At 47.4% G+C, this 27,180-nt stretch overlaps 1 protein-coding gene across 4 annotated transcripts in view; it reads right to left on the bottom strand.

Moving 5' to 3' along the window:
• The window catches only part of Arid1b (AT-rich interaction domain 1B), a 369,773-nt gene that overhangs the window by 58,013 nt on the left and 284,580 nt on the right, over positions 1-27,180 (bottom strand). For all 4 annotated transcript variants that reach the window (XM_036168635.1, XM_036168631.1, XM_036168632.1 and 1 more), the window contains one exon: positions 10,413-10,592. In XM_036168635.1, the coding sequence (XP_036024528.1) occupies positions 10,413-10,592 (180 nt within the window). The remainder of the gene's footprint in view (positions 1-10,412; positions 10,593-27,180) is intronic.

Raw genomic sequence — 27,180 nt, 5'->3', positions numbered from 1 at the left:
GCTTTCTGACTGGGGACTCTTGGGAAGCCTGTCTCTAGCTTTCTTCCCCAAACCATCCTCTAGGTTCAGTTCCAAGTTCTTCAAAACAATTTGATTCCTTACAAGACGCTCAAGAAAACATTTCACTGAGACCCTCATTTTGAAGGCCAAGTTACCTGTCCCCCAAAAACTGGGGAGCTGTGAGTGTGGCTTGGAGGGCAAGCCATTTGTGTGCGGCCTCTTTAGTGCTTAAGAAACAGTATGCTTATGTAACCACACCATGAAGATGTCCAAATAGGCTTTCTTAAATCCACATAAAGCCAAATGACCTCCAGATCCACAGGAAGTAAGACACTTCCAGCTCACTGGGTGCCTGCTGTTAGGTGTGTGGTGGGTGAGCTTTCTTCTTCAATTGTCTGTGAAGTATGTGCTACTATTTACTGATGAGGTGGAGGCCTCTGTTTATGCAGGCCATAGGCTGGTACAGTATGTCTGCCAAGGGCCAGAGAGTAAATATTTCAAGCATTGGGGGTCAGTCTATTCTAACTACTTAATTCTGCCAATACAGGTTATAGCTCCAAAGCAGCCACATGTAGATACTTACACAGCATGACAAGTGTGTTGTGGGAGCCCAGAGGCTTCCCAGTGAGAACTTACTTAAGGTCAGGGAATGTGAACTTGCTTTACCCAGCAGGGCTTTGGAAGGAGATGATTTGGCCATGGGCGCATTTACCAGGTGTTTGGAAGGGTCTACACTTGGCTGTACAGTGTGCTTTGATCTTGCAATGGGGAGGTCTTTTGCCTCTCCCCTTGGCATATTATAAAAAGCCCTTTTCAATAAAGGATGAAGCTGTTGGGTGTTGATCCAGGCCCTCCTGAAACTGTCCTGTGTTTCTGTCTTTCTTCTCTTGGCTAGGTCTCTCCTTCTGATACTTCCTCATTCCTTTCTCCTCTGCCTAAGAACCCTTCAAAAGGTGGGAGCCGGCCTCCCACAGTGTATATTTACAAAAAAGGGTCAAAGCAAGGGGGATTTTGCTGACCCCTGAAGGGCATCAGTCCTGCCACACACCCATAAGCTGTTATAGGGGCTCAAGGTGGCGGTATTAAATAGAATGCCATTATGAAGGTTGGAGGGCAACATGGGAGGACTCTAAAAAGGCAGCGCAGGCCCAAGGATATGAACGTGAGGACCTGGGGGAAGGGGAGTAGAAGACTCAAGAGATAGGAGGCGGGTGGATGACCAGCCCTTACACCAGAACCCAGCCTCTTTGCAAGGTTAGAGTGTCCAGAGATAACTGAGCACACACTGTTCTCCAACAAAGGTTTAAAACACACTGCAACTGTATTTGTGTCTCAGCTCCCCTTTGGCTTCGCTTTTAACCGAACAAAACCAAACTCATTTCTGGTGGGAGCATGTAAGGAATGGGTCCACAGACCCACACTTTACTTGGAGGCTAGTCCGTACCCTCCCAACACTTGATAAATGACTCCTGGGGAAGTAGCCCCTTTCTCTAGGAAAAACACCTTTCCTTTGAAAAGGATACTTGAAGCAGGCAGTGGTGGTGCATATCTTTAATCCAAGCACTCTGGGAGGCAGAGGCAGGCAGATCTCTGTGAATTCAAGGCCAGCCTGGTCTACAGGGTGAGTTCCAGGACAGCCAGAGCTACCCTGTCTCAAAAAAACAGATAAGAAAAAAAAAAAAATGGACACTTGACTCTTGTTTTGGAACGTGCACCTAGACATGGCTATACCAGCTGCACTCTACTCTTACTGCCATCTCACTAGAGAAGCCTGTCCCTGACCTTGCTGAGCTCCGCTTACAGTGCTGGGAGACAGAGACTGAGCTCTCCCATTCTAGCTTTGCCTCACTGTGGAGTGGGGACCTAACAAGCTGATGTAGACGGATCTTGATGAGCAGAGGAAAGAACGGCCCTGTACCCTGCTCCAAGCTCTCGTCCTTCGTAGACTGGGGGGCTGGCTTGCAGTGGGGCTCTACTTAGGCAGGAGGCGCTCTGGCCAATGAGGTTAGTGTGTAAGCCTGCACCGTTGCTCCCACTGGGCTCTCAAGTCCATGTCCTTCTGTCAGTTGGAATCACATGTCCAGGAAAGTGTTCTAATTACAGAGGCCTCTATTTGAGAGAAGCAATACGAAGTCCCCTTCTCTTCCTGGAAGCCTTTACCAATCTCCTCACTGAACCCGTGAGCCTGGATCACCACACTTTCTGAAGGCTCCAATGGCTTCCCAGGTAAAGCACAGGCTGTAGGAAGGGGAGCTGGGCCCTGTTTCTGACACTGCCTGGCAGCACGACCTTCACAAGGGACTGAGCTTCTCCACACAGTGGCCCTGTCATCAGGGACATGCCACGCTAATGGGGAACCGCACAGCGTCTTCAGGGCTACCATCAGCAGTGAGCCAAGGACACTGGTGCCGCTTCCCTCCCACCTTTAAAGATGACTGGATGGGGCAGGGCACGATCCACCCCACCCTACGTAGTCTACAGCTCATATCCATCCTCTGACAAACAGCATCCAAAATGTGTAAGCCAAGCAAAATGGGAGAGGAAACGCCAGGCCGGAGGAATGCGGTCTTCATCCCGTGCTTCTCTAATAGATTAGTAATGTGTTGGCACTGGCTCTGACAGAAAACAGATGGGTGCAGCATTAGGCACAATGAAGGCAGCAGATGCTGGGCCAGCCCACCTCAGCTGGACGGCTCCTGCAGCCAAGTCCGAGAGCCCACCGTTTTCAAGTGGGTTCATCTTGGCACACCAGCTTTGGAAAATCAGTCACGAATGAATTCAGATTTCAGCCCGGCAGGAGTTACATTCAAGCACTGCACAGAGGAAGTGGCAGCTAGGCACTATTCAAGTCACTGCCATTATTTTAGGAGGGCTGCAGATAATTTTGTATCTGACTCAAGCACATTGGTATCTGATAGTCATAATCAATACTCCAAGTTCCTGTTCTTAAATGGAGGATTGCTGCTCTCACATGAGATCTTGTGCCCAGGCTACAAACAGCAAAGATCTGTATTATTCTTTATGCCCAGAAGGACAAAAGGTGATATGCTTCAAAACTTAGACTTTCTACCTTGGGTAGGAACAACCTGCATGAGTAGTTATATGCTATAAAAAACACATTCACAGGACTGGAGAGATGGCTTCCTGGTTAAGAGCCCTTATTGCTCTTGCAGAGGACCTGGGTTCGGTTCCTAGCAGCTCACAATTTGTAAACTTCAGTTCAAAGATTTGACACTGTCTTCTGACTTCTGTGGGCAACAGGCATACATGAGGTGGGCGCACTCAAATACATGCAGGCGAACACTCACATTCATGAAATAAAAATACATGTATTTATGATTAGGGTTAAACATTCATTTGCCTTGCTCCTTAGCCAGTGTTTTCCATTTTCATGGTGGTCCTCTACATGAAGTCATAGGCATTGAAATATAACTTATATATAATAACAAGCATATACAGCTCTGTAATTGGCAGTGCAATCAGGACCCAGAATATGGTTATCATGACACAAATTTCCCCTTTATACTCATTCAACATTGCACTACTGATTCACCATGGTGCTAATCAGCCCATGACTGTGATTAGAGGTCCAGTTTGTGGATGCAGTTTTTGGCAGTTGTGATCATAACTCTGTGTGGATGTATTTTTGTTTCACTTCTCAGGCAATTCTAGGTAAGAGCAAGCTGGGATGCAGAGTGAGTGTGCTTTTAACTTGATAGGAAGCTGCTAAGTGGATGCTGTGTGCTTTGAGCACATAGCCACTAGGTATTGTATGAGTTACCGATGGCAGCCAGAACTTGATGTTGTCAACTGTTCAAAAGTCCTGACCATTCTAACAGGTATGAGACAGAATTCTCCATGGCTTTAATTTTCATAATCTCATGAGATAGCTAAGTATTTTTCTTATGTGATTTACTGGTAAAACCCTTTCTGTATTAATAACATCAAAATTAGATATATATAAATGGAAGCAGAGTTTTTCTGTCCTGAGCCTGGTCCCAAATAAATACACCAAATCTTATATTAATTACAGAATGCTCAGCTGATAGCTCAGGCTTATTATTAACTAGCTCTTACTTTTAAATTAATTCATTTCTATGAATCTATGTATTGCCATGGGGCCCATGGCTTTATTATTAACCAATGAGAGTAATGCACATTTAGTGTACAGAAGGATCATCCCACAGCATCCCCTTTCTGTCTAATCAAAAAGGAAGGTTTTAACTTTAACATAGGAAAATTACATCAAACAAACAGTTATTAAGCAATAATTATAGTTACACTATCTAGTCTATTTGTGTTTGGCAAAATCAGAGAAAACACTCAATCTTACCTTGGTGATTCTAAAGTTTTATATCTAATTTACCCTTTTATCATAACTAAGGAAAACTATAATTATAACTATTCTCCAATTCCATCAAAGACCTGAGAAGGAAATAATATTACCTGAGTAAACAGAAGTACAAGCAAGTGACTTCCCAAAAAAGTGAGAAATGACAGCAACAGCTGGCTGCCTAAACAGTCACCCAAGGTTCCTCTGTAATGTTGGGGCATCCATATCCAGCCTACAGGCCTAACATATCTGACAGACTTTCATTTCACCATTCCAGGGTCTTTGATGGAGTTGAAAACTAGATAGTTATAGTTTTCTGTAGTTATGATAAAAAATAAATTAGGTACAAAACTTCAAACTCACCAAAATAAGATAGATAATAGAGTACTTTCTCTAATTTTTCCAAATACAAATGGACTGGATATTGCAACTATAATTGTAACTTGATAACTGTTTTTATTTTATATAATCTTACTATGTTGAAGTTAAAACCTTCCTTTTATTATTAGACAAGAAGAGGGAAATGCTGTGGAATTATGCTCTTGTACACTGTAGAGATTTGTCACTCAAACTGGTTTAATAAAATGCTGATTGGTCAGTAGCCAGGCAGGAAGTATAGGCAAGGCAACCAAACTAAGGATGGGAAGGAAAAGGGTGGAGTCAGGGTCATCAGCCAGATGCAGAGTTAGCAGGAGATGAACATGCCATGCTAATAAAGGTACCTAGCCATGTAGCCAAACATAGATAGGAATTATGGGTTAATTTAAGTGTAAGGAGTTAGTAACAAGCCTGAGCTATTGGACGAACAGTTATAATTCATATTCAGTCTGAGTCAGTTATTCTGGATGCCTGACAAAGCACAGTGAGTTTGTGAAGAAGATGAAGTCTCTTCTATGGTGAGTTCTGAACCAGAGAGCAGGCAGGATGACATTGCATTATGTGCCTACCTGATGTACAAACTCAAGTGTATTCCTCAGAGATGATAGAAGAGTAGGCAGGGATGAAGGAGTGTGCAAAGACTGCTACCCCAAGCTACAGCCAACCTTTTATCAAGTGGCAGTCTCCATAACAAGAAACAAGGACCCTGAGAGGAAAAGATGCATCTACCACACAGTGACATCTTTCTTGTGCCCAGAAGGGCTGCACCAGGGGATACAGGTGGGGGTACCTGCTGAAGGCAGGCAAGGGGTAACCTTGACCTGCTCCACTGGCTGCAGCCTACAGAATCCTCCTGAAAGCTACTAGGAACATTTGTAGTGACATGTGAAATGTAGTCTAACACCACTGGCTTTCATTACAGAGGCAAACCAGGACCTTCACAGGAGTCAAATGTAGAGTCGCTTCATGTAGTTTTCATTTTAAGTTAATTTGCACTGTAAATTCCCAATTTATAGGATTTGATCATATCCCGGTAATAGTAAGTCTAGGAAACATTCATGCTTAAATTCTGTTATATGAAGGTGAAATTTGAGTGTCCAAATACGAGCTGGTTACACTAAGCACTCTGGCAATACAATGATCTAATTAGGTTTTCTTCTTTGTATTAGTAAGATGGAGGATTAGAATATTCCCTTAATTGAAAACAAAATGGTTAGAAAGTGGACTGAATCCTTTTGCTCAGAGTGTCAAAGGTTAGCATAACAGGCACATTGCCAGCTGTTTCAAGGGGAAATGACAGAAGGGACATGAAAGAGAAGCCTGTATAGAGACAGCCTCTGGAAGACTAACCAGGCTTTTGCCAGTTTCCACAGAGCTGGGGGGGAGGGCAAGTGCACCCCTCCACTGGGAAGGCAGAGGGCACCAAGTCTTCAGCCAGGACTTTTAAAGAATGGAGCTGGAAGCCCTGGGTCATGGTGACACTGGGCACCCATGTGGGACTCTCAAATGGCTAGCAGGCTGACAGCTTGACATTTACACCTCACATCCCTGGACCTGAAATAGTGGTAAGATTACCATGCAATTCACAGTCCGGGAGCAGCGCTCATTCCAACTAAATCCATTCACAATTTGCTTTGGCTGAATATGGGAGAAAAGAAAGAAAATCCAAGACTCAGAGGGTGTCTCATTACTTTAAAGAAAACCCCTTAAATCTTTCTGAAGATAACCCTTTTCCAAAGTATCAGAAGATTAAAGTTCCTCAGACTATGTCCTCAGATACTGTAAAAACGGAGGCAGCTGAGGCCTGTGCAGACTCTAGATGCCTTTACATAAGTGGCAACTGGTGGGAATCCAGTCTCAGAATTAGTTACCTGCCAGGGACAATGCTGCTCATTCCGGCAAACTGAGGCCAGACCCTTGCTTTTGGCAGTTAGGGACACAAGTTAAAAAGTGAGGATGGTCAGTGTGAGATGATTTTCTTGGGAAGACACAAGTGAAGTAAAAGGCTGGGAAGATCAAACTGATTTCTGCCCTCTTTTCCCCAAATTCATCATTAATAATTAATGTTAATTACATAATTCCCTTCTATTGCAGAAGTGAGTCCCTGAGGCCTTCTCTCCTCGTAAACACTTTGCAAGGGTGGTTATTACATGTGCTTGCTTGACGGTAGGAAAGTGCTATTTCATAGACTATGCTGTAATTAAACACTTGCACACTTTTAGCTTGGTTTCATCTTATTTGAATACTGAAGAATTCGATTTTAAAGCATTGTGATGTACCCCTAACACCTTTCCCTTCTGTGCCTCACAGGAATTATTCTCCTCCTCTCCTTCATATTCCTTCTTCACTGTAGGTTTTAAAGTTTAATTAACTGATTTTTTTTTTTTTTGAGTCAGTCAATCTGTACCCTGAGCTGAGCTTAAACTTGCAACAATCCTCCTGCCTCAGCTTCTCAGTGCTGGGATTACAGCTATGAATCACCATGCCTGGCAGGGTCCCTAGTATTTCTGGTACTTTTCCATTCCTGAAGTTCCAGAATGTTCTTCGTTCTTGGAGGCAGGAAGTTAGTCTTTTATCTCCGCCCACTCAAGGGATGGTGCCGTGAAGGAGGAGCCCAGCTGAGACCTGGGAGGAGTAGCTGTGGCCATGGAGTGGCCTCTGCAGTCACTCGCCCTGGGTGTGAAGCCTGGTCCTACCTGTGGGGATGAAGGGCACACAGGCCAACCTGTCAAAGTCAGGTCTTCTCGCCTGCAAAGTGATGACTGGCTCACCTGGAACAAACCAGCAGTCACTGCACAGAGGGGAAGTGCGCACCGGAAGTGCACACCCACACTGTGCTTGGGTCTCCCTAGAGATGCAGAGAAAACCTGTGTGCTCTCCTGAATCAAATGTGAACACTGCTCCAAATATGAGCCCCTGCATTCAGCGGCAGGTGGTAAGCATTGGTGGTTTGTTTTGTTCTTGTTTTTCCCAGACAGTATCTTGCTATGTAGCCCAGGCTGGCCTCAAATTGACAGTGATCTTCCTGCCTCTGCCTCCTGAGTGCTGGGATTATAGGCATGAGCCACCACATCTGGCCCTGGCTTCCTTGGCTAATAACAGTTTTGGAGCTGCTACATGTGATAATAAAATGGGTTAGCCAAAGGAGCTGTACAATGTCTTCCCTTTAAAATAATGAACCCCAGGATAAAGCCATCATGTTAACAGATGAGGGATGAGACTAATGATCTGTCTTTCACAGCAGTGTCTTTCTGACTGTAAGATACCAGTCAAGTATTTTACTGGTAATTTAAACACATAAGATGAACAGAGGGGACCCCTCCTTTAGAGGTCTCTGCTTCACAGGAATGCCAAGGAGGAACACACAGGAGGGCAGCCCTTGACTTGAGCACACCAGTTCTTATCCCTTAGTGCTTGCTGGGACAGAGGCCTGGGGATGAACACTGGTTTTATCATCACTAGTGGCAGTGTGGGACTGAGGAGGGGCCATCGCTCAGGGTGCACCATGGTATTGATGCCACAGAAGAAGGCAAGGTCCGAAGGCCTGAGATGGAGGGGCTGGGCAGATGAGGTCAGGTGTGGGAACATCATCCTTGCTTCAGATTGCTCTTACTGTCAGCTTGCACCAATAAACGCACAAAATACTTCCTGACAATACACCCCTATTGGTCTGCAGGGATCCAGCGGCTGTGTTGCAAAAAGGGTCCTGGAACTGAAGCAAACAGGTAGAACACTGGACCAAGATTCAACGTCCTTCCAAGGTGAAACCATTTCCTTCTGGGGAAGAAGGAAGTCACAGGAAGGGCTCGTGATACAGAGCTTGGTTTGTGTGAGGGAGGATTTGCCTGGCTCAGTGCTCTTAAACGGAGGCTAGTCCAATGCAACGACTCTGAGAAACAGAGGGAGGGATTTACTGAAAAAAGAAATCCATTTCTCAGTGATGGCCTTCCCTGATCTCAATTCCTATAGCAGAGCTTGCTGCTTATGCACACAGTTCTTCTCAGAGAAGCCAAGGAATCACAAGCACAGAGCGCATGTGTGAAGCCAGCATGAAGCCCACGTGGTCCAGCATGAAGCCCACATGGTCCTGCATGAAGCCCACATGGTCCTGCATGAAGCCCACGTGGTCCTGCATGAAGCCCATGTGGTTGAAGGTCAAGGCTGAGACCCTCAGTAGCCCCAGTTCTGAGAATGTGGCTCCAACCTTGTCTAAATCTATTTCAGGAAAGGCCACACTTTCTGCACCTACAGAATTTACAAACACTTGTGGAAGATGTTTTCCATGATAGCTCTGATTGTGAAGAGCCCACTCAGGACTGGGAAGGGGGCAGGCAGGTGGGCTCCCACAGGGGACTGGACTTGGGGTCCACCTCAGTTCAGCTACAAGCAGGGCTGCTCGTCACTCCTAAGCTTATGGTATTAGCATGAAGACTTCATGACATGCTATGAAGTCAGTCATGCAAACCCTCAGTCTCTGTCCACCATGCCCCCATGCACATGAACAAAGCAGGAAGGGGCCATTTGGAAAGGGCTATCAGGGTATTCTAAGAGTTCTCTTAGCAACGGAAGTAGCTGAAAAGTAAGCACAATACAGCAATATAAGGTACAGAAACCACCACACTGATAACTCTGGGGATACCTAACATCTTTAGAGACGGAGCTTCAAAACGAGACACTGGTGATTCACTGTTTTCAGACTGAGAAGTATGAGCTGTGGGAAAAGACAGGGTCTCCAGGGCCTCCAGGGCCTCCAGGGCCTCCAGGGCTGGCTGGTCAGGCTCTGGGAGCCTTCATTTGTTTATTGTGCAGACAGAGATCCCACCAAAACACGGCTTTCTGTGGGCAGGTCCAGCTCTGGCTGTGAACTGAAGCAACTGGACATCTTTGGGGCACTTGTCTTAACTTGGAATGTTCCTGGAATTCTCAGATATGAGGTCTTCCAGCAACTGTACCAGATTATGTGTCAGTCTACCCAAATGATCCATTAATGTCTAATTTTAGTACACAAAATATAGTTCAGGCACAATACTTTAAATGTCTTACTACCAAAAGTGATTCCAAAATACACCAATCAGTTTTAAAGCCATGGCTACAGGGCTCTACCCATATGTGACACTCTCAGGAAGGCAGCATGGGAACTGTATGTGGGTGTGGCTCTGTGTACAGTCCCATTCCCTATTCACCTTCCAGCCTCAGACTTGCATCCATGTCAGCCTGTGTTCTGTGAGGATGCACGGGTCAGGAAGTGGTAGCTACTGTGCATCTGCTGCAGCACCTGAGGAAAGACTAGGCCCTGGACTGCAGACACCCTGCTGAGTAGGAAGCTTGTGGTCTGAAGGTGGGAGAGGCTACCACTGTGTGCTATAAAAACTGCAGGCTACATGAACAGCCAATTTCAACTGGAGACATTCTGAGGCTGTGGCTGTAACTTTTCTTCACCAGCATTTGGAGCTACAACACAGGACTGGGTCTCCTACTTAATGAATACCACTCATGTGTGAGCATCCACCCCGAGTCCAAGCCCTACATGCTAAGGACACTGGCTGTACTTAACTTCCGACCATCATGGGTTTGCATCATCTGCCATGGCAAACAACAGAACTGTGATGCATGTTTGTACCATCAAAACCTTGATGAGCATGTTAAGACCATCCCTCCCATCCACCACCACGCATTGTGGAGAATGTTTCCCTTTGGTTACCTTGAGGTCCATACTGGCTCATTTGTGGACCGTAAGTACCACTTGAGTTACTCTGCTGAAAGTTACTGATTCCTGGATGCATCTGGCCCCCAGGAGGAGGGTGAGGCGACATGGATGGTCCTGCCTGCTGAGGCCCGTACTGAGACATCTGAGGGTTTCTCTGTGTACCTGCCATAAAACCTACATGGGAGACAAACAGAAACATGGTCATGCAGGTTCTTATCATTTCTGCATTCAAAAAGTGCCCATGGGATCCTGTGGGAGGTAGATGGGGAGAGGGTTGGTACTCAAGACTCCTCTAAAGAAACATCCAAAGACATCTCAAATCCAGGGTGGAGGATCTGGGAGGACACACTGGTCTTAAACTCTCACTGGAGTTTCTGGGACACCAGTAATTGGTGGATTTGACCAAAGGAAATTCGTGGGAAATGGGGCAAAGAGGAAGTCAACACCACCTCCTTTGTAGATGAGCCCCATATAGAACAATTCACACCAGGCCAGGCTGGGGTTTGTGCCTTCTCTGTGGGGCACATATCTGCAGGACCTGGCTTCTTCCTTCGCACCCGCAGCTACCTCCTGACAGTAGCTGGACTCCTGGACAGCTTGAGCACCTGTGAGGAGCCAACTTACAGTGCAGGGCGGAACCCCAGCCCATCTGTGTTCTGCACCTCCAGCTGAGTTTCCAACCTCTACCCTTGAATCAGCTGTCCGTCATAGCCCCACCCTGTGTGACATCATCACAGGCCCCAAATCTGCTGTTGGTCACAATCCCATCCTGTGTGACATCATCACAGTCCCATCCTGTGTGACATCATCACAGGCCCAGAATCTGCTGTCGGTCATAGTCCCACCCTGTGTGACATCATCACAGGCCCAGAATCTGCTGTCAGTCACAGCCCCACCCTGTGTGACATCATCACAGGCCCAAAATCTGCTGTTGGTTACAGTCCCATCCTGTGTGACATCATCACAGTCCCATCCTATGTGACATCATCACAGTCCCACCCTGTGTGACATCATCACAGGCCCAGAATCTGCTGTCAGTCACAGCCCCACCCTGTGTGACATCATCACAGGCCCAAAATCTGCTGTTGGTTACAGTCCCATCCTGTGTGACATCACAGGCCCACAATCTGCTGTCGGTCACAGTCCCATCCTGTGTGACATCATCACAGGCTCAGAATCTGCCTGTGTGTGACACCACCACAGGCCCACAATCTGCTCTGCCTGTCACAGTCCCACCCTGTGTGACATCATCACAGGCCCAGCTGCCTCCATCCACAGTCCCCTCTCCCTGTGGCACATTGGAGCCATCAGCCTGCCTTGATGACTACACAGACACCATGAACGGCTCCTCTGCCCAGTCCTATTTCTGCAAAGCGTACTCCCAGCCACTGGTCAAACGACTCTCAGCTTCCTCCTCTTAGTCTTTCCCACAGAGCTGTGAGAGCTGACTTCTAGGCCTGAAGGGTGGTATCCGACACATCCTGCAGTTGCACAAGCCCTTCATTGCTTTCCATAGTGCCGAGGCCTGAAGTACACGTCTGTGGGGGCCTGCCATGTTGACCCCAACACCACAGCTTCTTTCCCTTTGCAGTAATGTCCATCCACCGGCCTTCTTGCCCTTTCCAGGATGCTGTCAAGCACTGGCCGTATTCTCTCCTCTCCCTGCTCCTCAGATGTCTCTCCATGCTCAGCCCTTCCACACCTCTCCCTGACTGCTCAATATCTCTCTCAGATGCCTTCAAGGTACTTCTCATAACCTCTACATGCTGCAGCATTATTATTCCTACATGTGTATGTGGTATACACATGCATGTTCATGTGTGTGGGTGCACCTGTCTGCTTTCCTCTACCACTCTCAATCATATTCACTGAGGCGGTGTCTCTTGCTGAACCCAGAGTGTGGCAGTTCCAGCTAGTTCAGCCTGCCAGCTTGCCCCACGGTTCCAGCCGCTGCCCGAGTGCTGGGATTAGAGGCAGCTGCCCCATCTACGTGGCTTTTATGTGCATTCTGGTATCCAGGATCATCTTCAGGCTTGGATGGAAAGTATCACGGTGCCATTCCTCAGCTACTATGACTGCTTTTTAACTTGCTTATTTCTTCTCTTCCTCACTAAGAAAGGCCTCACAACAAACCAAGATCACACCTCACTCAACCACTGGGCCCAGTGTCTTGCAGAGTGGATGGCACACGGGATGCATCCCAGACCCTTTTCTGAGAGTCTCCCTATGCAGGCTGGATGTCCCTGAACCGAGTGCACCTTGTGTGCCCCTCTTCCATGTCCCTTGTGCCGGGATGAGTAGTGGCAGTGCCACGTCTGACCCAAACTGCCTTCTGAATAACTGGAAAGACAACCAAGATGCTGCAGAGCGTGACACAGCAGGTACTTGATAAACGGGTATTTTCAATGCCCCAAGAAAACATGTGTGTCAATTATGCAGAAATACAATGTTAGAAATACCCACTTGAGTAGCCCAGGCCAACAGAAGTCAGTGTTCAAAGTAGCAGACAGACAAAAGGCATCCTGGGACAGGGTGATAGAGCTGGGGTCTTGGGTGAGAATGCTCACGTTTCTCAGGGGAGGCTCTGGCTGGGGAGAGGCAGGTGTGCCTGCTCAGAGCTGAACCCAGAGTGGAGCTCTGCAGCTGCAAGAAGGCAGTGTCCACGCGGGAAAGCAAAGCTCTCGAGGGACCGAGACCATGGCTGACATTTCCTAAGAACAAATGAGGTCTTAACGTGCCTTCTCCTGAAGAGACATGAAGTAAGAGTGAGGAGAGCTACTTCTCATTATTATTTAATTTATTTATAAAAAGAAATCTTATGAAATCGGGCTTAACTGGCAGCTCCTAGATATACATCATCAGAGGAAATGTTTGCTTTGCCAATCTGAAAGCAAGCAGGAGTCAGAGCACTGACGTGACTCTAAATGACTGCATCTTGAGACATTACACAGAACAGCACCCCAGCTTTCCTAGGAGGTCTTCCAGGCTTTCACAGAGTCCTGGCTAATAGAAAAGGCACGTCTGCTCCACAGGGACTGTGTGAGACTCCTTTCCTCCTGGCTGCTTAGGACTGCAAGGCAGAGGACTGCCTCTCCCTCCTCTGTGAAGGTATTGGTGCTCAACCATGAAGAAGGAGCCATCGCTCCCCGATTTTATCTCAGCAATCACCAACTGACTGTACAGGGCTGGGGGTGGTGGTGGTTAGAAGGCCTGGTCCCAGGGCTGTCATCAGCTCAGAACCTAGTTGGACAGTCAGATGTGTTAACGATACAATGCATTGCTCATTCATTGTAACTTGTGACTTCACGTAATTTCTCTGGGGCCCCAGTTGCCTCCTCTTAAAACAAAGACTCCTGTAAGGTTCAACAGAGCCAGGACAAGAGAGTGCTGTGCATCATGAAAGGTAAATTCCTGGTTTACACATCGCCAAGAATGCCTTTTGACTCCTGGACGGCCCATACACTCAGATGCCATTTCCAGTCACAAAGACCAAGCTGGCTTTTACTTCTGCATCTGCTGTCCTTTGGTATGTGAAATCTGCATCACCTGGGCCCTCGGGTGTGTACACATTCCAGGGCTCTGGGAAGGGCATGTGCTGGGAAGCAACCCACATGTCCTGCTTTCCCACCAGAGTCTCTGGCCAGGGCAGCCGCTGCTTCAGCGCGTTCTTTAGGTGTTCCAGTGTGTGGTCGGGCTGGCTTTTCTACTTTGCTTCTCCTGACTGAATACAGTACTGGTCAAGGCTCCTTTGAGTCTGGTTCTAGGATTCTCTGCTCCTGTCATCTGGAGTCTGCAGAAAACTGGACTCTTGGTTTACTGGCCAGACAATGTCACATGGTAAAGTGACAGGACCCGGCACACTTTTCAAGCTAATGCAGCTGCAATGTGCAGTTTAAAGAATGGGCAGAAGGGGGTGGTGTTTAAAGTTCTAAGGCCAGCCAGAGGCTCACACAGTGACTCTAATACAGACTCCCAGTTAAGCACCAGCAGTGATCCCTCTAAAGAATACTTCTAGTTGTTTTCCCCTCCCGCACAGTGCTGGGAACAGGACCTGGGATCTTGTGCGTGACTACTGAGCTACGCTCCCAGTTCCTAGGACTTCCAATGTTTAAGCAGTTATGGAACATTGACATACTCTTCTAAAAAGGTTGCTGAAAAGGGAGACAAGTTGCTTGAAAAAGAGGTATTTCTACTCTAAATATAGAAACAACACATCCAGGTTTATTATTTGTTTCCTCACTTGCGAAGGGGGACAATTTTATGGGCCTCACAGGAGTGCCATGCTCGAAAAGAATGCTACCGGACAAAGACCTAGCACCAGCAGCTCCCAACACACCACTGACAGCAACTTGCCTGTCCCCAAGTGGTCAGCAGGAGGGGTGGTCTGGGTCACAGCAGCATGGTTTGGGGCTAGGTCAGTATCAAGGTCTGCCTTGTAGACGCCAACTAGACTTTTAGGCTCTGGCTTCCCCCTTCTCATCTTCAGGGGCTGGACAGTGGCCCAGCATGCCAGCTCTAGTTAGCTCTCCATCATTCTAGTCAGACATTTGTTTTTCTCCTGCAGGGTGGGGATGGGCTGACGGTGGACTCAATAGGTCTGTAGTTTCTTTAGACTCGGTCCTTTAATAGGTTTTGTTATTATAGAAGGAAATGGGCACTGTTAGCAATTCTTCTCCCTCAAAAGGAAGAAACAATCAAATTTCAAGAAAAATGTTTCTGCCTGTTTACGGCGTTAGCATTTATTTGCCTGTATTTTGCTTTTAGGAAGTTATTACAGAAAGGCAGTTTGTGACAGCGGAGAAGAGGAAGCCTGACAGCTGAGCGAACACAGCTGTACTTGTGCAAGGTGTGAAGCAAGGTGTGAAGTGGTGCTAGTTAGAAGCCAAGCTTTCTAGCAAGGGAAGCTCAGAGAGGATGAAATGCCTCCCCACCCAGCCATGGTTGCAGTGCAGAATTACATGATCCAACCAAATGTGAGTGAAGAGTTACATGTGCCGACCAAACAACCAAAAGTGAGTGCAGAGTTACATGATCCAACCAAATGTGAGTGAAGAGTTACATGTGCCGACCAAACAACCAAAAGTGAGTGCAGAGTTACATGATCCAACCAAATGTGAGTGAAGAGTTACATGTGCCGACCAAACGTGAGTGCAGAGTTACATGTTCCAACCAAAAGTGAGTGAAGAGTTACATGTGCCGACCAAACGTGAGTGCAGAGTTACATGTGCTGACCAAACGTGAGTGAAGAGTTACATGTGCCGACCAAACATGAGTGCAGAGTTACATGTGCCGACCAAAAGTGAGTGAAGAGTTACATGATCCAACCAAATGTGAGTGAAGAGTTACATGTGCCGACCAAACATGAGTGCAGAGTTACATGTGCCGACCAAAAGTGAGTGAAGAGTTACATGATCCAACCAAATGTGAGTGAAGAGTTACATGTTTCCGACCAAACGTGAGTGAAGAGTTACATGTTCCAACCAAATGTCTAGCAGCAGACAATCCAAACCTGGGGCAAGGCACTAGACACACACACACACACACACACACACACACACACACACACACACACACACACGCTTTCCTAAGTAAACGTACTTTCTCTGAGCCTGTACTAATCTACACTCTTCACAAACTCCTGCTTCTTCACACTGCAAAGGAAGACAGTCATATTTTGACATGAAAATCATGCCTTTCAGGAGGGAGAAATCTGAGCAGGCCAGGAGAGATGCACACCCTCTGACCTGCCTCTGCCATGGATGACTGTGAGCGTCCATATGGAGCAGGGCAGGTTCTTCTTTCCCCGGGTTATGGGATGCTTCTAAGAGCCAAGTAGGGAAAGTGTGTGCAGAAGTGTGCTTCTGTGCCAAGGAGCTCTCACAAGGCTTGTTATTGCCTGACAGTGACCTATGAACCCTCTACTCACTGTGTGAGCGCCAAGCAAGCCACCGGGCTGGTCTCTGGGTTGGTGACATTACACAAATCTCCCCGCAGGCCCCATTCTACTCCAACCCTCATCAACTAAAGAAGAAAAGGGACATTTTAAAGGAAAAGATGAGATCCTTAGACTTTCAGACTTTAAAACTTGACTGAACAGAAAATAAAACTGAGAACGGGAAAGTGATAAACTGTAAAAGCCATTTGTAATTCCTTTTAAAAAAATGTGTGTGTTGGTGTGCAAGTAGGTATGCATATCTGTGTGAATGTTTAGAGGGCTGGGTCCATATAAGTCCCTCAGTCAAACTCAGGGCTTGCTAGACAGCTCTGCTCTGGGGAATTCCTTGTCCTTGACTTTAGACAGGGACAGAATTACAGACAGGCTACCACACTCATCTGACAATTATGTGGGTTCTGAGGAACCAAACTCTGGTGCTCACGCTTGAACCACTGGGCCACCTATCTCCCAAGCCCCTTAAATTTCCTAAGATTAAAAGTAGCATCATCTTAGCTAACAACCCCTTCCTTTGTACATGATTCAGGAAGTATCAGGGCCTGGGCATGGTCCATGGTACGAGGAAGGTAAGGTGAGTGAAATGCAGTGTCCACCCCAAAGGAACAGAGTTTTCTAGAGGGAGAGAGACAGACAACTCAGAATGGAACAGGAAAGGAGTGTGGTCAGAGCAGAGCAGGGTGCCATGGGAAGAGGGGAGAGGGTGGCTAGAGGGAGCTGGGGAGGGAGAGGCCCCCTTTCCTCAGTCCTATTGAAGCCGGGCTTGAAGGGCAAATCTGACTGAGCCTTCTGACTCTGGAGCAACCGGGAAGTTCAGCATCCTGCATTCAGCATATTCACTGGCTACTGAGGTCACCAGGAGCCCTTTTATTTGGCTAGTTCTTTTCAATAGTTAGTTTAGCATTTATCCCTTTCTCTGAACTCTCCCAGCTCTTGAATCCCAACAACAGACCACTGTCACGAGGGGAAACATCTCGGGCCTCTTCCTACCCCTTCCCCACCCTGCCTCTAGCCCTCCGATGATTCACAACCATGCCCACCCCTTGCTGCTTTCCTCTGTGACTGAGAGAACGTTGGTTGGTGTACTCTGACCGGTCTTCTCGACCGCCTTAGGGATAACTGAGTAGTGTTAGTTCCCAAACTCTTGACTTCTCCACAGGACAAGCGACCAGGCTTGTGAGCTCAGCACACACCTTTCCACCCAAGCCCTGCTCTGTCCTGCTGTGGCACTCCCTGATTTCACCAGACCCACAAGTATCTGTGTGTCTAGTCACTTGGCAATTATCCTAAACGAGGTCTCATGTTCCAGGCAAGCTGCTCTTCCCAGATGCAACAACCTTTGACATCTCATGAGCATCTGTGGAGGCGGCCTCATTAGTAGTTCCTTAATTCAAGACAAGCTGAGGATGGGGGCTTGCAGAGGTTCCTTTGCTACTTACGGAGTTAAATACGCAACACACAGCTTATAGGAGACACTTTATATCATCAATTGATGTGCATGTGTTTTATTTATTCATGGGGCCCCTAGCTCACAAAACAAGCTTTATCTCTATTGTGTGCAAGCTGTAGTCAGATGGGAAGAGAAACCCGCTGGGGAGGCACAGTTAGAGACACTCTGCTAGTGTCCTTTTTCACACTGTGCCACGAGGCCTTGCCCCTTCACCTTCAGGGACGCCCACCCTCATGCTCCCACCTGGCACCGCCCTTGGCCTTGTAGGAAAGTAGATGCTTGGCATGCTCCGCCAGCAGCATGCATGTCTCTGCGCTGCAGCAGCTGCATGCTGACATGGCGATTTGCTCCTGTAACTGGCTCTCCCACAGACTGTGAGCACCTGAGGCTTTAAACTCTCTTTTCTCCTCTGTCCAGGCAGCATTGGGTATGTAGCTGGAGCAAACCCACATATCCAGAGTGAATACTGGGCAGCTCCATTCAGAGTCTGTGGACTTCTACTGTCTACAAACAGGCTGATCAACAGGGCGGGCCACTTCTCGCCTTGGGTTCAGAGAATCCTCTCCAAGGGAAGACAGGCGACCACTGGAGGAAAGGAGGAGCAACTGACAGGAAAGGAAGACAGAGTGCTGAACGGGGCAGAGGGCACAGCTATTTCCACCACCTAAATATGTGCCACGTGCAGCCCTCTGCCCAACTCCACTGTGCCTGAAGCCATGAAGACTGTGGGCTCTGGTCAGAAATCCCTGGCCGGAATGTGCAGTTTCCACATAGGAGACAGTCTGCTGCCATCTCTGACAACTTACCCACATTATGTGAGGAAATAAAGTGTAGAGCTGACACATGCCCACACAAGAGGCTCAGGCAGATTGCTGTTATCACTCAGGCATCTCTATAACCCACCATTTACCTCCTGCCAGAATGACCCCACATTTGCCAACTCATCTCTGCCAGGCTCCCCTACAAACTATTCGTGGTGAAGGCAGACCACACTCTCAGTCCCTGTAAGTGTACATCCCCCCGTGGTGGAATGCTGTCCCCAGCACCTCCGGCCTGCAGTCTGAGCCCCTGCCTTGGAACCAAGTAGCCCTAGAGCCTGTTCACTGAGTTTTCCTCACAGTCAGCCAGGGCTCAGGGGCATCTTGCCTTATTTATTTCGCTATCCAGAAAGCATGAACCCCTTCCAAATGGCTGGTTCTAGAAATAACTGGCAGGCCACAATATGTGGGTCAGACAAGCTAAGCCTGCCAGTATCAGACCACTCCAGTCCTGACCAGCTCCGGGTGGCCTATGACTCAAGGGTACAGCCTTCTGGCAGATGGGGGTGACAGGTAGAGAGGAGGAGAATGAAAGTGAATAATTCCTGCCAAGAGCCTGAGGAGGCAGCTCAAGAGTACAGAGCTGCAGCTCTGCTGAGCTCAGGGCCTCCAGCATCAGTGTATAGCGAAGGCATGCTAACCATGAACGTAATGAGGACTTTCTGGAGGTGTGAAAACCAAGGACTTGCCATTGTTTTCTCAGTGTCATGTGTGAAGACAGAGAATTTCCAGAGTTAAACTGGAAGGAATTTCAACCAGGGTCTCCATCTCCAACTGTCTATTGTCTTATTCATTGAAAACAATTTCTGCAAAGCTTGTTGGAGAAAAGGAGCCAAGTAAAAACCCAGTAATGGTTTGTTCTACAGGAGAGAGACCAAGCAGAGCCCCAGGCTCACACAGCAGAGCTGGGCTCCAGTCATACTCCATTCAGCTGCTTCACCAAAGGCGGCAGTGTCGGCTGTGGAGAGCTACAGGGCACTTGCAAGACACGCAAGGCTTCAGAAGCCACAGAAACACAAACATGCTTTTCCTTTGGCACAGGGACAATCTATTTTCATGCTGGCATCTGCTGAGAAACCAAACCAAACCAAACAAACAAACACCCTCAGAATTACTTGTTTCTACAAGCCAGTTCAATAGAGGATGTCACACCACATGTGTGGCATAGTGGTTGCACACAGCACCACCTCAGCACAACGTCTCAACTAGACAGGCAGACATTGCCATTGCTCTTCCCAAATAGGTGTCACATTCCTATCTGGAGAGAAAAGTGGATTGTCAGAAACATTCTTGTTACATTTTAATATCTCCAATGTTTATTTGCTCGCCCACTTTTCTTCACAACATGAACTGCTCCGAGGAAGACTAAACTAATGACCCGTTCAAGGCTTTAGCCCGGGCCCCCTGCATTGCGCCAGCTGTGCCATTAGGTTAACTGGCAGACTCGCCCTCTCCTTCCCCTGCTACTGTGGAGTTTCACACACAGGTTTCACAGCAGCCACCAGGCCGGCCCTGCCCACCCCCCTGCTCTCAGCTGCTGACATCATCTATCACTGGGTAAATTAGAGCCAGGGGAGGGTCAGGCTGATTACCCAGCTGGTAGATGGGGGCAACACATTCAGCCTTTCTCTACGCAAATGTCTGCTGCAAAAGTTGTCTTCAGGGTTGAGGGCCGTGAGGGTAAGTGTGTTGCTGCTGAAAGAAGCAAGCAAGTGGATGGCCATGGCATCCTGAACTCTCTCAATGACATCCAAAAGATGCAAACGACGCTCTCTGTGGGTTCCAACCCATCTCCTCCGAGCGACCTGCTCGAGGCTCATCTTATTAATAACCGATGCCCTGCACTCACCACTTCAGATACAAGGCCTTCTCTGTCTGCAGTGTGCGTAAAGGACATTCTGACCTTCATTTTATGTATGAGGAAGCAGAGATTTCACCAAATGTCCAAGGTCACAAAGTCATTAATGGTTAAGTTGGCAACTAAACCCAGAACTGATCCCTTTGCATCTGCGGATGAAAAGGAGTATCTGCTCATGGAATATGTATGAAAGGCTGGAGTCAGGGGGAAGAGGCCACAGCCCTGGCCTCCAATGGAGCCTGAGCTTACGATGCCTGCGTTACCCACCTGTGGGTGACCAAGATGGCTTGCCAGCCTCAGCTTGTGGCACTCAACCAATGGGGGCCTGGGAGCCCACCATGCAGGGCCTCTTCATTTGCCTCACACCTGGCCAACACTGACTCTGACGTGAAACATGGGTCAGTGATCTGGGCCTGAACACTAGTTGAGAGTCAGGCAAGAGGTTTCTGGCGGCTCACAGAACAGTCAGTGTCCACAGAGGTTCTAGGACAGGGTTAATGTGTCGGTAGCAAGCTGTCAGATAGAGTGTGGAGAGAGACCAGAAAGAGAAGGCAGGCCACTCAGGGAAGGGCCTCAACAGAAGGACAGTCTCCTGGAATTCCAGCCAACTCTGGATGAGCACAGAAAGCAGAGGGCAGGCAGGCTGGGAGCAGTAAGAAGAGCTGCAGATCGCTAAAGGTACCTGGGGACACTGGCTGCTCAGCTCACGCAGGGAGCTAGGGCAAGGGAGAGCTACTGGAACTCCATGACCACATATAGAGGGAGACGGGGTGGGGGTGAGAGTGATTGGGCTTTCTGGCTTGGGATGAAAGGCAAAAAATAGTCTTTCACCGAGGTAGGGAACACAAAAGGATCAGGAGAAAAACACACATTGTATACTTTGTGCAATATACAACATTGAATTGACCAAGATCAAGACAGTCTCAGATAGTTGCACTGACAGTTAGAAATGTAACAACTGTTCCATGCACAACTCCTGGGCAACTAGAAGCAGACTAAGCAACAGTCTATGATTCTTTTAGAATGGTCTACAAGTTACAGAGACCATTCCTCATCGACCATGAGTTTTCCTATGTGTGATGTTTTCCAACTTTCTGTGAGACATACTTTCCCAGAGGCTCGCCCAGAGGTTTAAGAGACCAGAAAGCTCTCTAGAGCGAGGTCCAGATGCCATCTCTTGTAAGAGACTCATCATTTGAGTTTACTGTCATATTTTGCAGGTCACAAGAATGGATCCTTAAGTAAGAGCAGAGGTCATATTAATTACTTGTGGAGGAGATGGTGGCCTGTTGCTAATGGCCAGCAGGCAAGTTCTCCTTAGAACTAGAAATAGCTAGAAAGGTGGCTTCCAGAACATTCCCTGATAACCAGCGCATCCCTGGAACTTCCCAGTGTGGGCAGATTCAGTGTCAAGCTCAAAGCCGAGGACCAGAGGTGGGCGGCTGCCTTTTTCTGCAGTTTCCTAAGTCAGACTAAACAGCAAACCCTACTTCCCATTCCTTACCCTCACCTTGGCTGCCTCCTTCATTTCAGCCCCGACGTGCTGATCTGTTTGTGACAGTTCAGGAGTTCAGTAAAATAAGAGGGAAATCATGCCTGGAACTGGAAACCCAGTCAGCTACCCAGAGCTGGTGAGGTCATGGATCTCGGAGGAAAACCTACAACCACAGTCCCTTACTACATCCTAAACATTTGTCCGTACGCCCACAGAGAACTGGGGTCCTCACCCTCCTCGAGGAAACTTCTCTCTGCAACAGACTGAGATCATTATAGAAAACCACAACCCATCCTCTGTAGACGTGTGCAGCCCATCTACAGTCTAACTCAGCAGGTTAGAAAAGGTTCAGGGACCACAGGGGAGGAAGGGATGGAAGATTCTACAAGCTAGAGGACCACAGAGTTTGCTGTGCAACCATTTCTCCGAGAAATAGCTGAAGCTCCGCCCACCAAGCCTCACCAACAAGAGGTGAGAGAACAAGAACAACAAGAATCTGCACACGTTAGAGTGGGCAGGAGATGCCTACGAGGACTCGACCCTGCACAGCGTTACAGGAATGCTGGGAGCAGGAGAAAGAGTCTCCCCCAGGAAAGAGCATACCAACTGGTTATCCAATATCAAATGGTCAGCCCATGAATCTGAAAGAGAACAAGGAAGGTATTTGGGAGGGGATGGAAGGAGGAAAGGAAACGGAGAAATGACATGATTAAATATCATCTCAAAAAATAAAAGAATAAGACACACAGATTAAAAACAAAAGAAGTAATAAGAAAGATGAAGTAAAAATAGAAGTTAGGTCAATTAAGATTCAGAAGAAACTTAAAAAACAACCCAACAACTTAAAAACCAGCTTTTGGAACAGTTATCACTTTGAGACCAGCTATGATATTGGAAACTTTAAAACGTTTACTTATTTCCATGTACATATCCGCAGGCTCTAAGAGAATGGCTAGGCAGGATGGTAACTAACTTCAGGCTCCAGATGTGAGGTCTCCAGGACTGGGTACCACAGCCACAGCTGGAGACGCTTCTGTCAGAAGTACAGACTCAAGATGCTCCCACAATGCAGGGGGGGAAACCCTGGGACGGCAGACGGCATGCCGGCCAGTGGGACACGTTCTCAAGTGAGAGTGGGCACACTTTACTCCTCCTCTGCTTGGCAAAGACTTGAATCCCAAATAGCACGAAAATGGACTGATTTCTGGGCCTGTGAGTGTTGGGGACTAATAGTGCCCCTGCTGTTCACAAAGATATGGGTGTGTGTTCAAATAGCTCAGGGACCCACAGAGACACTCCAAGAGATCTCTGTTCCATCACCTGACATCAGAAAGCACAAGAAAGGAGCTGAGAAGATGGCTCAGGTGGCCTGAGTTTGGGTAGGCATCACCTATGTAAGAAGGCAAGGTGCTGGCACATGCCTGCAATCCTATTGCCAGGGAGGTAGAAGCAGTGGATCCCTGGACTCTCTGGCTCACCAGTTTGCAGAGAGAAACTGCTAAGTTCCAGGTGTAGTGGTAGGTCTTGTCTCAAAAGATAAAATGTAAAGCTGTTGAGGAAGGCACCTGAATACATGTGTGCACAAGTATGAACATACATACAAAGTATGAGAAAGGTCTGTTTCACACAATATGATATGACTAAGATTTTGAGGAGAAATTCTGCTCACTTGGAAGAGAAGCTGACATGCACCAGTAGTGGGTAAGGAGGAACATTGTAAGAACAGGAGAAGAATGTAGCAGCAATCAAGACGAACCCTACTAACCCAGTCTAAATAAACGTCTACGTACCCGCTGGGAAGAGAACACCTAAGCCCTAAAGGCTGACCCTAATTGCCTGGGTTCTCATCTCCTTTGGCAGCTGTCCACAAAAGCATCTCAATGCACACCACACCCAGTCTGTTACATGCTTCCCTGGGCACCAGACTATTTTTATTAATAAAATGCAGTTACTGGGCTGGAGAGATGGATCAGAGGTTAAGAGCACCGACTGCTCTTCCAGAGGTCCTGAGTTCAATTCCCAGCGTCCACATGGTGGCTGACAACCACTTGTAATGAGATCTGGCGCCCTCTTCTGTATACATAATAAATAAATAAATCTTTAAAAAAAAATGCAGTTACTGAGAAACATCATCGTGATGATCAGATTCTAGGGACAAGTTTCTTTTTGTCTGATTCTGCTGGCAAACAATGGCCAAAGACCCTATGGTATTTGACCACACAAAGTAATTGAAATTTTAAAAAAAAAGCAACACTTGGTCATTGCTCCTCTCTTGGTTGTACTGATCTGACTTGGATGTTGGTATCTGTCACAGCAGGAGTGGTCCCCAGTTAGGCAAGACTAGACTCACGCTGCTATGGCAACTCTGTTTCCTGACCAGGGAGAAGAAAACATCTTTATGTAGGTTGGCATGGAGAGAAAATGAAGGTTGGGGCTGCTGCTCAACAATTCTGGAAGACTTCATCCAGGATGCCTCCTGTGTTGATCTGATGCTCACACATCGGCACCAAAGAACTGCCTCAAGCCACAGAATACATTTTTCCAGCACATCACAGCCTGCGGCACCATCAATTCCGCCTGCCATCCGTGTCCGAGAGGGAAAGTTCTTAGGGGTTCTGTTCCAGCCTATCTCAAGGACTAATTAAATCCTCATTACTACCTTCTAATTATTCAGATACTGTGGGATTACGCTTGGGAAGTCCCTGCTGGCATGCTAGATGAAAAGGGTTAAACACGCCGCGTTGGTTTTGCGAATCCGGTGCTGGTATAGTCCTTCAGAAATGCACCAGCATCAACATGAATATTTAACTAGATACCACTGTGAAAATTAAAAGGGAATTCAATTAAAAGGCTTGCAAAAAATTAATTCTGACCTCTCTACATCTGTCCAAATAAATAGGCTTCCTTCAACATTTTCACCTAATTGCTAATCCAATACACCAGAAGGGCATTTGCTGTTTCATTAGGCTTAACGTGGTTTAGGGGTTAAACATTGATCACTTTAATATTAGTAGTTATTACACTTATTTATCTATGCAGATGACTATTCCAAATTCTGTCCAATCCCTGAGAAATGGGCCACACATTAATAAGCCTTTTCAAATTGCTCTTTAGGACATGTAAGATGTATTCACTAAAAATAAAGACCGAGGTCACGATCGGCCTAAACTCCATCGCTGCAGCTCTCCACCACACTGCGCCTCTGCCGAGGTGACTGCAATTGTGCACCATGTCACAAGGGTTCTACAGAAAGATGTGGTCTAAAACAAGAACCAGTAACTAATGTGTTGTCACAGCTTAAGTACGACATGTCCTCCCAACGCCTCCTGGAGTGGGTAGCCATTCCAGCTTTGACTTGAAGTTCCAACCCCCATGGAGGCTTTGGTAACTGTCATACCTACTAGACGGGGCTGAGAGAGGACCCCTGAAGACCCGAGATCTGGATGGGCCGGCTCTCTTGGTTCCTGGACCCTAGAGGATGGACATAAATAGGGCAGAGTTCTCCAGGGAACACCGCCGCCGGACTGCGCTCTGGACTGCGCTACACCTTTCCCAGACCATATAGCCTATCCCTTCATTTGTAAGTACCCCACAAAATAAACCTCCCTTTTAACTATGTGGAGTGGCCTTAATAATTTCACCAATAGCCTCCTGTGGAGGTCTTGGCTCCTAAGGTGGTAGATTCAATCACACATTAAGTGATTGGATTATAAAGGCTCTAAGTTAGTCAATAACTTGTCCATGGACAGATTCGTCATTGTCCTTTGATGGCAGTGTTGGGAGGTGATGGGAACTAGGGATGAGGTGGGCTTGGTTGGAGGAAGCCCATTACTGGGAGCCTGTCTGTGGAGGGACTACCTTGCCCTGACCCTGTCCCAGCTATCTGTGTTTCCCAGGTGTCTCAGGGTGAGTACCTCTGCTCCACTACGCAGTCTCCTCTGTGATGTTTCATCTCACCTCAGGCCCTAATCAAGGGAGCCAGCCCATCTTGGACTACAACCTCTGGAACCCCAAGCCCAAACAGATTCTTTCACCTGTCAAATTTCTTATACCAGGTCTTTGTCACACTAACAAAAGCTGACAAATACATGTTATTACAGAGTATCAAACTCAAGTTTTAACCTTAAAAAAATTATTCAGCTACTAAAAGTTTCAGCAGTGAAGTATCAATGGAGTTTTATGTTGGAAAAATAGGTGAAACTGTAGAGAGACCCCATAGATCAGTGGTTCTCAACTTTCTTGATGCTGTGACCCTTTAATACAGTTCCTCATGTTGTGGGGACCCCCAACCATAAAATTATTTCCTTGCTACTTCATAACTGTAACTTTGCTACTGTTACTAATTGTAATATAAATATCTGACATGCAGGATATCTGATACACACACTGTAAAAAGGTCATTTGACCCTTAAGGGGTCAAGACCTACAGGTTGAGAACCACTGCCATAGAACCGACTGAAGAGGCCAATCAACACCAGTGTTTCTCTCCTTTCCGTAACCTACGTTGCCACCTCTGTGAGCAGGTACAACCACCTTCTTTCTATAGCAGGAAAATATAAATCTGAAGTGAGTCACCGTCACCTGCATCTAATACAACATGGGGAAAGGACTTTATGACCCACCCTTTGACAGAGCCACCAGGAGTGAGGGAGGAGACTGCAGAATCTAGAGACTCATCCTTCAGGGTACATGGGCATCGTGGAGGCCTGCAGACACGACAGTTGTCACACCCACGTGAGACCTTGCCGGTGGTGAACCTCTTTTACACTGGGAATGCTGTTTATTGTATATGAATAGCACAGGGTCGAGCAGAAGGGATGACGTCAGGGTACACAGCTAAGAGTTCTTTCAGCACCTTGAGCCTGGAGGGACTTGGCTCCAGGACACTGGTGCCACCCGTGTTGTGCCCGGAGACTTGGGGCAGGGCTCAGAAAACTGCCCTCCACACAGGAGGAGGCGCAGCATCCTTTTGTGGGTCCATGTTCAGGCAAGTGTTTACATAGTCCTTGACATGAAAGCAAGCACGTCTCTGCCATACACACAGGAAGCAGTGGGCACTCACACTATTTTACCTTCATCTCATTAAAACACATGCAAAAGGAAATCACCCAACTTGCTTCTTTCAGCCCTGAGCAGCGGAGAAGCTATGCACTGATCTGATCTTAACTAAATCTGTGGTTTTGACAAAAGA

Source organism: Onychomys torridus, chromosome 19 (genome assembly GCF_903995425.1).
Source record: "Onychomys torridus chromosome 19, mOncTor1.1, whole genome shotgun sequence".
Taxonomy (NCBI): domain Eukaryota; kingdom Metazoa; phylum Chordata; class Mammalia; order Rodentia; family Cricetidae; genus Onychomys; species Onychomys torridus.
This window is presented reverse-complemented; position numbering and strand designations above follow the sequence as displayed.